General features: G+C 40.6%; 1 protein-coding gene across 2 annotated transcripts in view; it reads left to right on the top strand.

Annotated features, from left to right (window-relative positions):
* KIF18A (kinesin family member 18A) overlaps positions 1 to 14,861 on the top strand; it is an 83,912-nt gene that overhangs the window by 19,902 nt on the left and 49,149 nt on the right. For both annotated transcript variants that reach the window (XM_069965774.1, XM_069965773.1), the window contains exons 3-7: positions 5,025 to 5,386; positions 6,305 to 6,462; positions 8,214 to 8,318; positions 9,433 to 9,543; positions 9,648 to 9,845. In XM_069965774.1, the coding sequence (XP_069821875.1) occupies positions 5,062 to 5,386; positions 6,305 to 6,462; positions 8,214 to 8,318; positions 9,433 to 9,543; positions 9,648 to 9,845 (897 nt within the window). In that variant the 5' untranslated portion in view covers positions 5,025 to 5,061. The remainder of the gene's footprint in view (positions 1 to 5,024; positions 5,387 to 6,304; positions 6,463 to 8,213; positions 8,319 to 9,432; positions 9,544 to 9,647; positions 9,846 to 14,861) is intronic.

Raw genomic sequence — 14,861 nt, 5'->3', positions numbered from 1 at the left:
TACCAGTTTAGACAGGGAGTTGTGCGGCATGTAAGAATAATTTACAGGGCAGGCAATGAATGCTTGTTCATAGGCCGATCTCTGGCTCTTCTACACGTACCAGTTATTGGGGAAATGTACTTTCCTAGGAAATTTTCGGCCATAAAACTGGATGCCATTTATCCTACTGTATTGGCTTTGAGATTCCACATGCGTCAAGCATCTCAGCCAAGGAGATGGCCATCCATATGAGCTAATGCCCATATTGTTACACTATCTATCTACACTGTTTATGTCTGGATTTAACTGGAGAAGAAATTCACCTTGTGCAGAATAAAAGCAAGTGCAACAGAGACCTAAAACTGGTGATGGCTCAGCCCTGTCATAGACTATAGCATAGACTGCAGGATGGTATTAAAGATAGAAGAGATGCAGCAGCATATTGGGTGGCCTTTGATGTACTGAAATGTACTAGTAGGTACAAAAAGAATAGAGACCTGGAGAAAGATGCAAGAAATGACGTTTTTATTACTATTCTTCTACCAATTCACAAGAGGAATTACCAAGTACAGGGAAAACAAACTTACAACATAAGGCAGCTAATCCAAGACAAACATCAATAGGAGATAGACCTGTGATAGCCCTCACATCGCTGTTAGGTTAGAGAACAGGCCATCTGTTTGCAGTGGTTTGGACTCCACATCTTTTAGCAGGTAACGCTTTATCACTGTGAAATAAAAAGTTCTCACTTTGTTTGGGATTAGTTAAAGGAGAAGTCCGTGAAAATTTTTATTAAAGTATAGTATTGCCCCTAAAAAGTTATAAAAATCTCCAATATACACTTATTAGGGGAAATGCTGATAAACTGCTTTTTCCCTGCACTTACTACTGCATCAAGGCTTCACTTCCTGGATAAAATGGTGAACGCCCCGACTCCCAGAGCTGTGCGGGCTGTGGCTGCTGGAGAGGATGATGGCAGGGGGATGCTCAGTGTCCCTCCAGTGCCCTGTGTCCCTCAGTGTCCCCCTGCCATCACCCTCTCCAGCAGCCACAGCCCGCACAGCTCTGGGAGTGGGGTCGTGACATAACCATGTTATCTAGGAAGTGAAGCCTTGATGCAGTAGTAAGTGCAGGGAAAAAAGCTCTTTATGTGCATTTTCCGTAATAAGTGTATATTGGTAATTTATATAACTTTTGGGGGACAATACATTACTTAAAAACTTTTTTTTTAGCCGGGCTTCTCCTTTAAGGGGCGCACTACACGAACCCCAGCATCATTTCCTGCTCCAGGCAGCAAGTATAAGCCCTGATGATGAATAAGCCTTTGGCTGATGAGAGCAGGTTGGCCCTCATGCTCTTTCCTATTACCACTTATTACTGTGTTGGATGCATTGTGCTTATGCATCTCTGACTGTACATAAACAGAATGCTGTCAGCCATTGGTGGGTGGACGGACGGTGTGGCTGCTAATATATATCACAGACTACAAGAAGAATGCTTGCTCTGTATTCCCAACTAAGAAATCTTGTATTCACCTAAACTATAGTAAAACCTGAAAAGATAAGTAACATAGTGTCTGACTCAGGTCCAATCTAATATCGGGCTATGGAATTCCATAGGCAACTTCATAGAAACCAATAAGGCTCTGTTTACATGATATTTGGCTTATATGCCGGGAAAGCTCCAAATGTGCCCAACAGCAGCCAAGAGTGTTCTTATGACCGGTGTCAGGCCAGTATACAGTATTATACGGCGAAAAGATGTGGTACAAAATGGCATAAAAGACGATACTAGTCCATATATGGGACCCAATTGTCATAATAGCCTCTTGGTGATGGATGTTACTGTGTGGTGGCAACCTCCATGTAATATATTCATCTGGAGATTTTTATTGTGTGTGCTAAACAGACACTAACTGTTCCTGTCACTGTGGGACTTCCCCCACCCGTGAATAGATATCTTGGGGAATCCCACAGAGCGTAAATGGAGTGGAGGCCAAGCATGTGAACTGCCACTACATTCATTCGGGGCAATGGACCACTGTTCTCATGGTTGGCGGACTCTGACTCTGACCAAATAACTGATATTTATCATCTATACTGTAGATAGGGGAAATCTTGGGATAATCTCTTTACATTTGCAGTGTATTGCACATGGCAGAATTAGGCACCATTCAGCATCACAGCTGTACTATAACGCTGCAAGCATGCAGTCGATGGAAATAGGGCCCATTCTGTGTCTGCTCCCGCAGGTCATGGCACTGCAGCCGGCTTTTTATCTTTGTCATGCACCATAACGTTTGCTTTGTTGGTAATAAAAGCTGTGTCCCTTTAAAATATGTTTCCTTTTCAGCCAATGTGCTTTCCTGTGTTATTAGATTGTAGTATTCCGATGTATTTACTAATCCTGATATTCCCTCAGGCCTAATTAGGGTTTTATTTTAATAAGAAATCCACATCATACCCTTTTTTTATTACATATAATATAATAAAATTGACTTCTTTTTTTCATCAAATTCTCAGTTTATTAATTTTGAAGGAACAGAAAATAGACATGAAAAATATCCCAGTAATCTCTTCCTTACTCTCCTTCTCGTCCTTCAACCTGTCCCATTTTATATTGATTGAAAACTGATTTTAATGATTGCAGATGTTGGAGGAAAAAAAGGATTAGGCCTGTTGGATTTCAGTATGCCTGATCCTTTTGTACTGTGTGAGGTAAAGCTGGTCATACTCATTTCTCTAATGTGTGCCGAACCCACTGGTGGGTATGCGGGTCTCATGACTTACCTCCTTCATCGTAGATATCAGGTTAGAAAAGCAGCCAACAGTGGAATTTCAACACAATCAATTCTATTGTTCTCAAGGGAGGTGACTTGATGAACATGCATAGGTTCGGGGGAAGAGCTTAAGTGTATGGTAACTTATGACATTGCTAGAGGTTTTTGGAATTGGCTTATTTCCCTTTTTCCAGTGCATGCATGATTGCAAGAGTGTCATTATGACTCAGAGGCTGGCGGGATTCTGTGGCCAGTTTTGCTCCGTGTGAATGGAGCCTAAGGTGACAGTATAACTTTAATGAGGTTTGCCACCATGAAAACTTACCTATAGAGGTTAAATATGTATACTACCTCTATTCATTTGAGTCTTCCTTTCTCATGATTTTGCGGGTCAGGGCGATCAGACCCCCAACAATCAAATCCTTTTCCTCCTTACCTGTCATCTGCTTAAAGGGGTTATCCAGCGCTACAAAAACATGGCCACTTTTCCCCCTCTCTTGTCTCCACATTGGGTGGGGTTTCAAACTCAGTTCCATTGAAGTAAATGGAGCTTAATTGCAAACCACACCTGAACTGGAGACGAGAGAGGGGGAAAAGTGGCCATGTTTTTGTAGCACTGGATAACCCCTTTAATTCTTATAACCAGAATTGTCCATTAGAAGAGGAAAGCCTGCTGTGCATAAGCCTTCATCACCATAATTCATGTCTAATACATCACAGCAGGCCGTCTTATTTATCTGCTGAACTTTACCAATCCAGGAAGCTTTGGAGATGACGTTTTTGTTCAACTTTGAGAGGATATTCCACTTGTTAGAGGTGTTTGAACCAGAGAAATATCTTTTGTGCATGACCTGTAAAATGGAAGAAGGTTGAATAAGATCAAGACAATTAGAGTTTTTGACATATCCTTATACGTCAGTATTTTGAAGTCCTATCGGTCGACCACTGAATAACAATTACTGTGTGTATTAGATGTCATTACTGTAACAGAGGCAGAATATGAAGAGTTCATTACAATTCATTACTATTTCAATTTGTTCAGACTGTATTTTAAATTTGGTGCTACGGAATAGGAACTTGGACCCTATTATTTTTTATGTTTCCTTGCAAATAGTTTTAAAGGAGAAGTGAAACTAAAAAATGACAGAAAGGCCGGGGGCTGAGGGAACATAATAAACAGTTACCTATCCTTGTGCCTCGCAGCACCGCTCCCGGCCTCCTGCAGCTTCTCTAGCATGTACCCGGCTGATAGATTACCCGCTCAGCCAATCAGTTCCTGGAGCAGGCAGTTGATCAGCTGAATATGTGACATACCCGGTTGCCAACCGAAGATGAAAGCTGGTGGCTGTCAGCGAGACCCAGGAGCGGGGCAACGGAGGCAACAGGGATGAGTAAGTATACTACAAGTATATTGTTTATGTTCCTGCACCCCCTGCCTTCCTGTCATTTTTAGTTTCATGGCACTGCTTTTTTAAATGTAAACTTTACCTTCTGATAAATATAAACTACTATTATTGTGCTGTAAAGAGGTTTTGAAAAATTGTCCTACAAAAACTAGTTAGAATCTGGAATTTTTAGTATAATGCAGAAATTAATACAAGTTAGTATCATTTGAAGGATAAAGGAAAAATAATTGTATAAAAGTATTTATATACCATATATCTTGGATGAATGGGTGTAATTTATAAAGGTATAGACATAACAGTTTTTAAATGATGTGACCGGTAAAGGTGTTTGTTAATGTTAGAGGCGTACCAGTGTTTGTTTGTTTTTTTTCCCTTTCAAATAAACTGAAGATAGAAAGTTTTTTGGATTTGTAATTTACTTCTATTTAAATTGTTCAAGTCTTCCAGTACTTATCAGCTGCTGTATTTCCTGCAGTAAATAGTGTTTTCTTTCCAGTCTGACACAGTGCTCTCTCCTGCCACCTCTGTCCCTGTCAGGAACTGTCCAGAGCAGAAAAGGTTTTCCCACGCTGTTAGTGTAATCTTCGGCCGGGAGCACTGTTAAGACCCTGACAGTGTAAACCAGCACGCCCGCGCTATTGATAATCAGGGCAGTGCTCCCGGTTGAAGATTACCCCGACTAACAGCGGGGGACCGGCACCAAAGAGGAAGGTATTAAACATACCTTCCTCCACATTATTTCAGGGGCTATCGGCAGGTTAGATTCGTCTAACCTGCTGATAGTTCCTTTTTAATGAAGATGATAATTTTTCATTCTTTAATTATGTGATTCTTTCATTCTATTTCTCTTTATTTTTCAGCGAATAACCATCTCCTTTGATAGCAAACTATTAAAACATGGCTGCTCATGAATCTGACGTCTGCAGCCATGTGAGAGTGGTGATCCGAGTCCGTCCTCCAAATGAAAAGGAGAAAGTAGCCAATTTCACCAGCGTTGTGCAAGTGGTCGATAAACACATGTTAGTTTTTGACCCAAAAGTCGAAGAAGTGAATTTTTTTCATGGCAGGAGTACTGCCAACCGGGACGTAACCAAAAGGAAAAATAAAGATCTGAAGTTTGTGTTTGATTGTGTCTTTGATGAAAATTCAACCCAGCAGGAAGTTTTTGACCAGACCACGAAGGTTGTGCTGGACGGTGTTTTAAATGGCTATAACTGCACTGGTAGGTATCATAGTGTCTACTATGTGTTCTAGTATTGTCTTCCTCCTTCCAATTGTTCTGTGTGTAACTGGAAGACAACTGTCTGCAGCAGGACCCTCAGCTACTCTGACCTATCTGCAGTAGGGCAAAAAGATGATTGTGCAAGTGTTACTCCTCAACTATTGCCTGTCCATCAGGAGTTTACGAAGCATTGTCGAAACGCAAGGGTAAAATCGGCATAGCACACAGTGTCGCCAAGGCGGTCTTGGTTGCTCAGTCCCATTGTCCTCCTCTCAGTGCAGGGAGATGGGGACTCGACAGGCGAGAATTCCTGCCTGTGTGACACTGTCCACCAAAGATTATAGGCATTCTTTACCTAAAAGAAGACCCTGGCAATAATATGACGACTTAGGCATCTGGATAAAGGACACGCAATAAATTTGCTACAGCATCCTCTGTGTGCTATATGTCCCCTGGTAAAATCACCTCATATCAACTCAGATCCCATACATGGTTACTGTTACATCAGTAAAGCTAAAGTGTAAAGACCATACTTCGCTGTAGTGCTTATTTAGCACTGCTGAGATAGGCCTACAACCCTCAACCCTAAATACCTACCCAACTGATGGTATCCACTGACTTTTATCTATTGCTTAGGCTCTCTATATATGTATGTTGGAAGTTCTGTCAAAAATAAAGGACAAAATAGCTCCGCATCAGCAGTATTGTGTCCAACAAAGTACTGGAACCATAGGGTCCATCAGTCACTTTTGGTGTCAAGCGCGTCCATCACTTCTGTCATTTTTGTGGTTCTGCTCCTATAATGGAGCAAACCATTGAAATCAACAATGCAGATGTCAGCAGGGCCTTATGTGTAGTCTAATTGTGTCACATTTATAGTGCCTTGTAAGTTTTTACCCTTTTTTTTTGTCTTGTTAGTTTTGGCTTATGGAGCCACAGGGGCAGGCAAGACGCACACAATGCTGGGATCCGCTGGAGAGCCTGGAGTGATGTATCTTACAATGATGGATCTGTACAACCGAATAGAGAGCATGAAAGAGGAAAAAGTTTGCAATGTTGCTGTCTCTTACTTGGAGGTGTGTATCATTTTTCTATCTCTTTTCCTTCTGGATTGGTTGCATTTCGGCCCTGCTTGTGTTCTGTGTGAACCAGTCAGATTAGTTCTGGTTCTTGACTATTTCAGACGATCCTCACCCTGCATGTCTCTATGTGAGGCCTGTTTGGCTGGTAAAGATATGTCTTTGATGGAGAAAAATGTGCTTATTACAGATCTCTCTTTTATATCTTGTGAGAGCAGCGTGCATCCTCTTTGGCCCTTGCTTTATAGTAGTAATCTATAATGGTGCTTTCACTGGTAATTTACATCAAAACCATTTCTGAAAGCGGCTCTTTACTGTTCAATGTTTTCTCACATTACTGTGGATGGGAGATCTCGGTGTCTATCAGCATATTGTCGGAACAAAGTGAGTTTAGTAAATTTATTAGCATCTAGTAAATAGCCTATTTTTAAGGATATATATATATATATATATATATATATATATATATATATATATATATAAAATGTGTGTGTGTGTGTGTGTGTTTTCCTCTGAACTTGCATTTAGAATTGAAGCCACTCACGAGGGCACTCTGTTACCTTTAATTTACCAGTCCTCTACTGCAAGGCCGTGTTCATAGCCCATGTAGTGTGGCACACAGTGCCTATGGGTCTGTGTCTGGGATCATCAGCGTGCCCCAGCAATACTTCTCTAACTCATCATGCCTTGAAATTGGAGGTGCAGTACATGGCCATAGCAGTCTGTGAGCTTCATATAACAGCACTCTGGTATATGACCGTTGCATTGGGCCTTTAGGCATCATATCTAAAATTCTTTTCTTTCAAAGCACTGACAAGCTCTGCAGCGTATCCAACATTTCAGTCCCTTTCTCCCATCAGTGCTTCCAAAGTAAATAATAAGCCTCAAATACACACAGACATTCGGAACACCAAAAGCCACCTGACCTGTCAGTGCATACATGCATAGAGGGGTTTTCTAGTAATTTTATACTGTATATTAGGATAGGCCATCAGTATCCGTTTAGTGGGGATGTGACAGCCAGCAACGTAGACGGTTAGTGTGGTGGAGAGGCTAACACTGTGAGCTCTGCAGTGACTTCCTACCAGGAACAGCTCAATACATTGGGTAGGAACTTTTTACCTGATAGTATCCCTGCTGCCCAAATCATAATGTATGTTTTTCCGTGGCACAGTTATTTATGAGCCAATGCTGAAAAAACATTACCATCTTAAACGAGAAATATAGCAAGAATAAAAAATCTGCTGCAGGCAGGGTCAGGGGGGAACATAATATAAAAAGTATACTTACCCGCCCAGCAGCACCGTATTCCCACTTTTGGTCTCCCACCGGTCTCCGCAGCTCTCCCTCCTGCAACATCACAACCCGGCTGATGATTTGCCCACCCAGTCAGTGACTGAATCGATGGAAATAAGTTCCAGCGATATATCCAGGAGTGGTGATGCGGCACTGCGGAGGCATGGGGACAGGTAAGTATACTTTACTACGTGCCCCCCTGCCTGCACAGGATTTTTTATTTTTGCCATAGTTTTTCTTTAAAGAAGTCTGCTTTTGGGGTGAGGACGCTCTGAAAAAGAAAATTATACTAAGATGTTAGCCCTGTAGGCAGTTTGTGGAGTAGTAGCTAAAACTTTACTGTCACTGACTAATAAGCAGTATTTTTACTATTTTTTCTGAGAGTTATTTCAGGGATTTGTTTTTACTTTTCATGATATTCTACACATTCTAATTTAAACTTATTATTGTAGGTGTACAATGAGCAAATCCGTGACCTCCTTGCAAATTCTGGTTCTCTAGCAGTGCGGGAAGATGCCCAGAAAGGGGTAGTGGTCCAAGGACTGACCTTACATCAGGTCTGTATTTAGTGATATGATAAAACCTAAAGATGATTTTACCTTTTTATGTGATACAGACCACTTGCTGAGCTTCTCACAAATGTGAAATATACATACTAATGTCATTGTACTTGTATAAGCGATGGTTTGGGTCTCAGACATTGGAGTTGGAGATAGGACCTCGGCTCTAGAAATTGAGCCCCGAACTTTACTTAAGCAGGATGGGGTTGTGGGAGAGGAGGTGAACGATACTGCAGTATGTCAGTAGCTTGGCTATCTCTCCTAGACAATTGCACCCACAGGATAAAGTGATTTTAAATGGCATCTGTGGAGCAAGTACTGTCACATGTTCTATTATCTGTCATAGTTTATGGGATATGGTGAAAATCGGCTAAAAAATATATTTGCAGAACTTAGTGACTGATGGTCTGTCCCAAGCTAGGCCATCAATATCTGATTGTTGGGATGCAGACACCACCTACGATCAGCTGTTTTCTAAAACTGATGCACCCAGATGTGTACAGTGAGCACAACAAGAAGCCCAAATTCTAGCAATTATGTAGTGGCCTGCAGCTCACATTCCCTTCACATCCGTATCTGTTCACCTGAACATCTAGGCTCTGCCAAACAGCTGATCCACAGGGTTTCTAGGTGTCACCTAGATCCTAGACCTGATCAGATATTGATGGTCCGTCCTGGTGACAGGCCATCAATCAATAAGTTAAGAAAAACCCCTTTGATTGTTTCATCTGTTCTACAAGTTATTCAGAATAAAAAAAAATCGTTATATTTGGGGTGTGAAACCAATAGTCTGCATGTCAGTGATTTTTTTTAATGGAAAAATTTGCTTTGGTTTAAGAGTGAATATGGATTACAAGCACGGTCCCGGAATGAATTATGCTCGTAATCCAAGGCAGCACTGTACTTTTCTTTAATGAAATTAAAGCTTTCATTGCTCAGCATTGACTGTGATTGGTTCCTCATTTTCTGAGACAAAGAAGGGGCCATTGTTATATACAACTTTTACATCTGAGGCTACGTTTATACACCATTTACTGATTGATACTGTTATTCTTTTACTATACAATAATTTCTTTTTCAATTAATTTTACTTTATTTTAAATGTCACTAGCCAAAATCTGCTGAGAATATTCTCCAAATGCTTGACTATGGAAATAAGAATAGAACTCAGCACCCCACCGATATGAATGCCACATCATCACGATCACACGCTGTATTTCAGGTGAGTTACTGTGTGGTGGAATTAATAAATCTCATGCCTATTAGATGTACAGATAAATCTTTCCATTGTTACTTTTATCTTTGACTTTTTTTTTTGCTTCTTAGATATATTTAAGACAACAGGATAAAAGTGCCAGTATTAATCAAAACGTTAAAATTGCCAAAATGAGCCTTATTGATCTGGCTGGCTCAGAACGGGCAAGTGCCACCAATGCTAAAGGTGAACGATTACGAGAAGGCACCAACATTAACCGCTCCTTATTGGCTCTTGGAAATGTGATAAATGCTCTGGCAGATCCAAAGGTGGGTAAAAACACTTATACTTCCTAACTGAATGAATCTGATTTATTTAGCTCTTATTTCATTGTTTCAGTGTGCCACCATCAGACTGACAAATTTAGGTAATCCATGAGAACTACTTGAGGAATGCATTAGAACCTACCGGACCAGCTTGTTGCAAAGCTTTGCTTGTCCATAATTCAGTTAATAATCCAACCAAGTTGAAGTAAACCTCTGAACAGAAGTGAACATTTTTTCTAGTGCGAAAGCTGTGTGAACGATTTCTGTTCACACCTTAACGAATGGTCGGCATGGTCCCTAGGCCGGTCATTGATCCCCATTCTCTACTAGTCACAATGTGAGCTGTATCTAATAACACAACCCACAGCCATTGAACTCCCTAAATTGTGCCTGCACTGTGTGGAACCTCCTGGCAGGCTTTTCTCTAAGAAAAATGTAATGATACACCTTTGATGCATCTTCACTAAGAAATGGCTGTAAAGAAAATATATTTTAATGCAGAGTTTACCAAATAGAAAAATCATATCCTAATGTTTTCTGTAGGTTATGATTTGCACATTGCGGCTGGGTTCACACACAGTATATTTCAGGCTGTATTTGGTCCTCATGTCAGGTCCTCATAGCAACCAAAACCAGGAGTGGATTGAAAACACAGAAAGGCTCTGTCCACACAATGGTGAAATTGAGTGGATGGCCGTCATATAACGGTAAATAACGGCCATTATTTCAATACAGAAGCCATTGTATTAAGACAACAGAAAATATTTGCCATTAAATGGCGGCCATCCACTTGATTACAACATTATGTGAACAGAGCCTTTCTGTGTTTTCAATCCACTCCTGGTTTTGGTTGCTATACAGCCTCAAATATACAGCCTGAAATATACTGTGTGTGAACCCAGCCTGCAGATGCAAATTACTACAAGATGGCAAAAGTCCAAGGCTTTGATGCAGATTTTCTTTATGTGCTGAAAATGTACAGCAGATTCACACAATGATTAGCCCCATTGTCATTCAGTTGGGTTTAATCCTCAACGTTTGAGTGGAGTAAGTAGCATTCAGCTTACTTGTCTGGCAGATTCTTTTCTGCAGCACAGTCAAAAAGCCATGTAAAATAAGGAAGCTTGTGGAAACTATTCACCTGTAGATGCAGATTTTCATTGGAATCACAATCCAAGCTGAAATTTGGGAGAACAGATCCTTAATTATTAGAGAGTTTTCATGGAAAAACTGGGAGTACAGTGGTACATCATCTTCAGTAATATTGGATAAATGGATACTAACAAATCATCTGAATAAGAGATGTCATATGCCAGGTATTCTGACATATATTGCTGCATGCCTGCATTGTGACCAAACATAGTCTGTGACTAAATTAGGCTTGGTCTGCTTCATGGGGGTATGTTTTATTTGTGGAGCACGCAAAAGTATAGTCTTCATGATGTCTAAATAAACTTTCATATTGCTTTTACTGTGAGAGCAGAGACTTGTTTTAACGAATTTCGTACATGAGATTTTGTGATTCTAGAAAATCTGTTTCCCTTCACTTTGAGGCATACAGGTACCAGAAGGTCCCAGCCTGACAGTTTTGCAGGTATCTTGAAGGAAATAGAAGCAAAGACCCAGAGGAGTCAAAGAATGTAGTTATTACCACTCATGGAAAGTGTCCATTTACCTCCTTTTGTCTGTCAGTAAATGTCTCCAGTGCTGTCATCACATGTCCCTATACTTTCTTGATTCTTTTACTAACTCAGCAAATAGCTCTGCTTGTGAGCCTTCAAAGACTGTCTGCTAATACTAGAACTACAAATAAAAAGACGGTATATTTAGCAGCAGCAGTGTGTGTAGTAAGGTAAATAGCAGCATTGGTGTTCGATCATATTTTCTGCAGGGTATATTCATATAGACAGAGAGGGAAGGAACAATAGACTTTGTGAGCCATTTAGACCACATCACTTGTCACTTTATTGGCCTGTCAACAACCTTTATAGACATCAGTTATGGTCCAGACATAAACATCCATAACAGTTTTTGCTCTTGGAACTTGTTTTAAAGGAAACCTGTCATCACCCTCATGCTGCCAGCACCCTAAGTGATCGGGGCGACAGCCCTGGCAGTTTCTGCCAGTCCTACTGGCCATTGTTGATTTCTCCCAAACAGGGAGAGATCTATTAAGACTGGTTGGGCGGCTAGAAGTTGCCTGGAACCACTCAGATGACTTGTGGTTCGGCAGCATAAAAGGGATGACTGGTTCTTTCTGGGGTCCTTTAGATAGGCTATACATATGAGATTGGTGGAGGTCTGACACCTGCTATCCCCACTGATCATTTGGAAGGCATGTGTGGCTCCAGCAGGTGCTGCTCATTATGATTATGTATTTTTTTTTTTGTTACTTTTAACCAGCCCTGTACATTTAGTAGCAGATTATTTTATTTTAGTTAGTCATGGAAAACTAGAAGTTTATCAAAAGATGGCATGCCCACGGAGAGATGAGAAAGTTATGTGTAATATGTGAAAGTTATGTGTTATCTGCAATACTGTGCTCACTGTCGCGAGGAAAATCTATGAGTACTTACAGTTGTGGTGTTTTTGAAGGAAAGGGTATTGGTTGTCTAATTGCAGGCAAAGAGCAGTTAGTGCTTGTAGAAGCCATGTCTGGCCTTAAAGGACAGCTCCAGCGCTGATTAAAAAAAACTGAGCTGAAGCTCAAGTTTGTGTCTTCATTTTTTTCTCCACTTACTGGTTTGGGGTTTCCCATGATGCACTTTGTCTCCTGTGATGTCTAACTGACTCTGTAGAACTGTTAGATGGCTTACAGCTTGTTTAGCCAATCAGAGCTAAGCAACCTGAGTCATCTGACAAAGGGAGGCTGGCCTAACAGGGCTTATGATGATGTAATTGTCTCAAAAAATAGCTGCCACAGGTAAGAATGAAATTACTTTATTTCCTGGTGGGGGTTCAGGGGGGAAAAGATAGGGAAGAGGGGTAGATAGGTGAGTGAAGCATATTACAAAGTTATATAACTTTGGAATGTGTTTTAATTACTGGGGAAAAGCTTTTCACCAGAGTTGTCCTTTAAAGCGACTCTGTACCCACAATCCGTCCCCCCAAAAACCAATAGTACCATCAGATAGCTGCTTTTAATCCAAGATCTGTCCTGGGGTCCATTTGGCAGGTGATGCAGTTATTGTCTTAAAAAAACAAGTTTTAAACTAATCAGTCTAATTAGCCCTAGTCCTGCACCTCCTCTTTGTCCCTCCTCCCCGCCCTCCTTATCATTAGGAATGCCCCTGGCAGGATCATCACTTGTCTGAACACGATGAATGATAAAGAGGACGGGGAGGAGGCCGGGGCAGTGAAAACCTAAGGCAGGGGTACACTAGGCCACGCCAATTTGACAGGACTGAAAGTTTAAAAAGTTGTTTTTTAGGACAATAACCACATCACCTGCCGAATGGAGCCCAGGCCAGATCTTGGATTAAAAGCAGCTATCCGAAGGTACAAGTGGTTGAGGGAGGGGGGAAGATTGTGGGTACAGAGTCACTTTAAATTTCTATATATTAATAGGTGCTGGTCGTTTTAACGAACGACTGACCGTGTAACGCCCGGCTTTACTGGGTGCTTCAGAGTCCAAGCTAAAAGGGGTCCCCACTCCACAGTGTTCATATGTTATGAGTTTTAGACAGGGCTCATCCCCATAAGACAATCCTTTTTAAAAATGCCCATTAATTATTTATTACTATATGTCCAGTTACCCTGGGAATCCTACTGTACATTGGCTTCACAGTGCAGTGTAGCACATTTGCTATATAGTGCTGTCCTATTCCGGGAATGGTTATTACAAGACACAGTTAAGTAACAAATCAGGGAGGGATTGCCTCTTGATTTTTTTTTCTTTTGTTCCTAAAAAACCTATGATTAAAATAAGTATTTAATAGAGCATAAACCCCCAAACGTGTTTACTTGTTAACATCATCTAATAAGTCCAATCTGGCTAAATAGTCACATCTGTGTACCACTACAGGGTTTCCACATTCTGTTGTTTTCATAGTAAAAATAGTTTTTCCTTAAACATTGTCTGCAGAAAACAAATATAACAAATGCGTGTTTTACTTTCCTCAGTTATTTGTGTAAACATCTAAGGTGTTTTTAAATAAATAACATGCATTTTATCATATTTTAACCCATAAAGGACCCTTCTATTTTGGGCTCTGTATTAGTATTAGTATTATTATTATTATTATTATTATTATTATTATTATTATTATTATTTTTTTTTTTTTTTTATTAACAGCACATCACTACATTATAAGTGATTAGCCTGTGATTGCAAGGAGCCCAACCACTAGGCCCCTTATTGATCATGGAAACGAGAGTGCCGTCTCATTTAAATGGAGGGGCTCCTAGCAGTCAGACGTTTTATGACCTGTTCTGTAGAATGACAACCTTTTTAAGGGCTTATCCAGGATTAGAAAAACATGGTAGTTTTCTTTAAAAAAAAAAAAAAAAAAAGGGCCACACTTGTCCTCAGGATGCGTGTGGTATTGCAGCTTAGTTGCATTGAAGTGAATGGAGCGGAGTTGTAGTACCACACACAACCCGAGGACAGGTGTGGGGCTATTTTTGGAAAAAAACTGATATTTTTCTACTCCTGGATAACCCTTTTAAAGACCCAGCTATATATTTACTTATTTATTTCATTTTAATTCCATTCTCACGTGTTGCCTTTGCAACTCTGTATAAAAGCTTGCTTTTTGTGGTGCAGTATGAGCTGGGGGGGGTGGGGAATTCCCAAAAGTCTTTTTCTTTGCGGTGGAAATAACTGTATCCATAGCTTAGTATTTTTCCTTTTTTAGGTTATAGTCCGTTTTGTGTTGCCGCTTTCCAGGGTCCATAACTTCTGGTCGTAATGCACCCGTGTGGGGTAATCCTACAGTGGATATCCTAGTATTTTATCAGTGGTCATACATGTTTCTTTGGAACTTGGTGGATTGTAACAGGTTGCACATGATGAAACAG

This window comes from Dendropsophus ebraccatus, chromosome 4 (assembly GCF_027789765.1).
Source record: "Dendropsophus ebraccatus isolate aDenEbr1 chromosome 4, aDenEbr1.pat, whole genome shotgun sequence".
NCBI lineage: Eukaryota > Metazoa > Chordata > Amphibia > Anura > Hylidae > Dendropsophus > Dendropsophus ebraccatus.
This window is presented reverse-complemented; position numbering and strand designations above follow the sequence as displayed.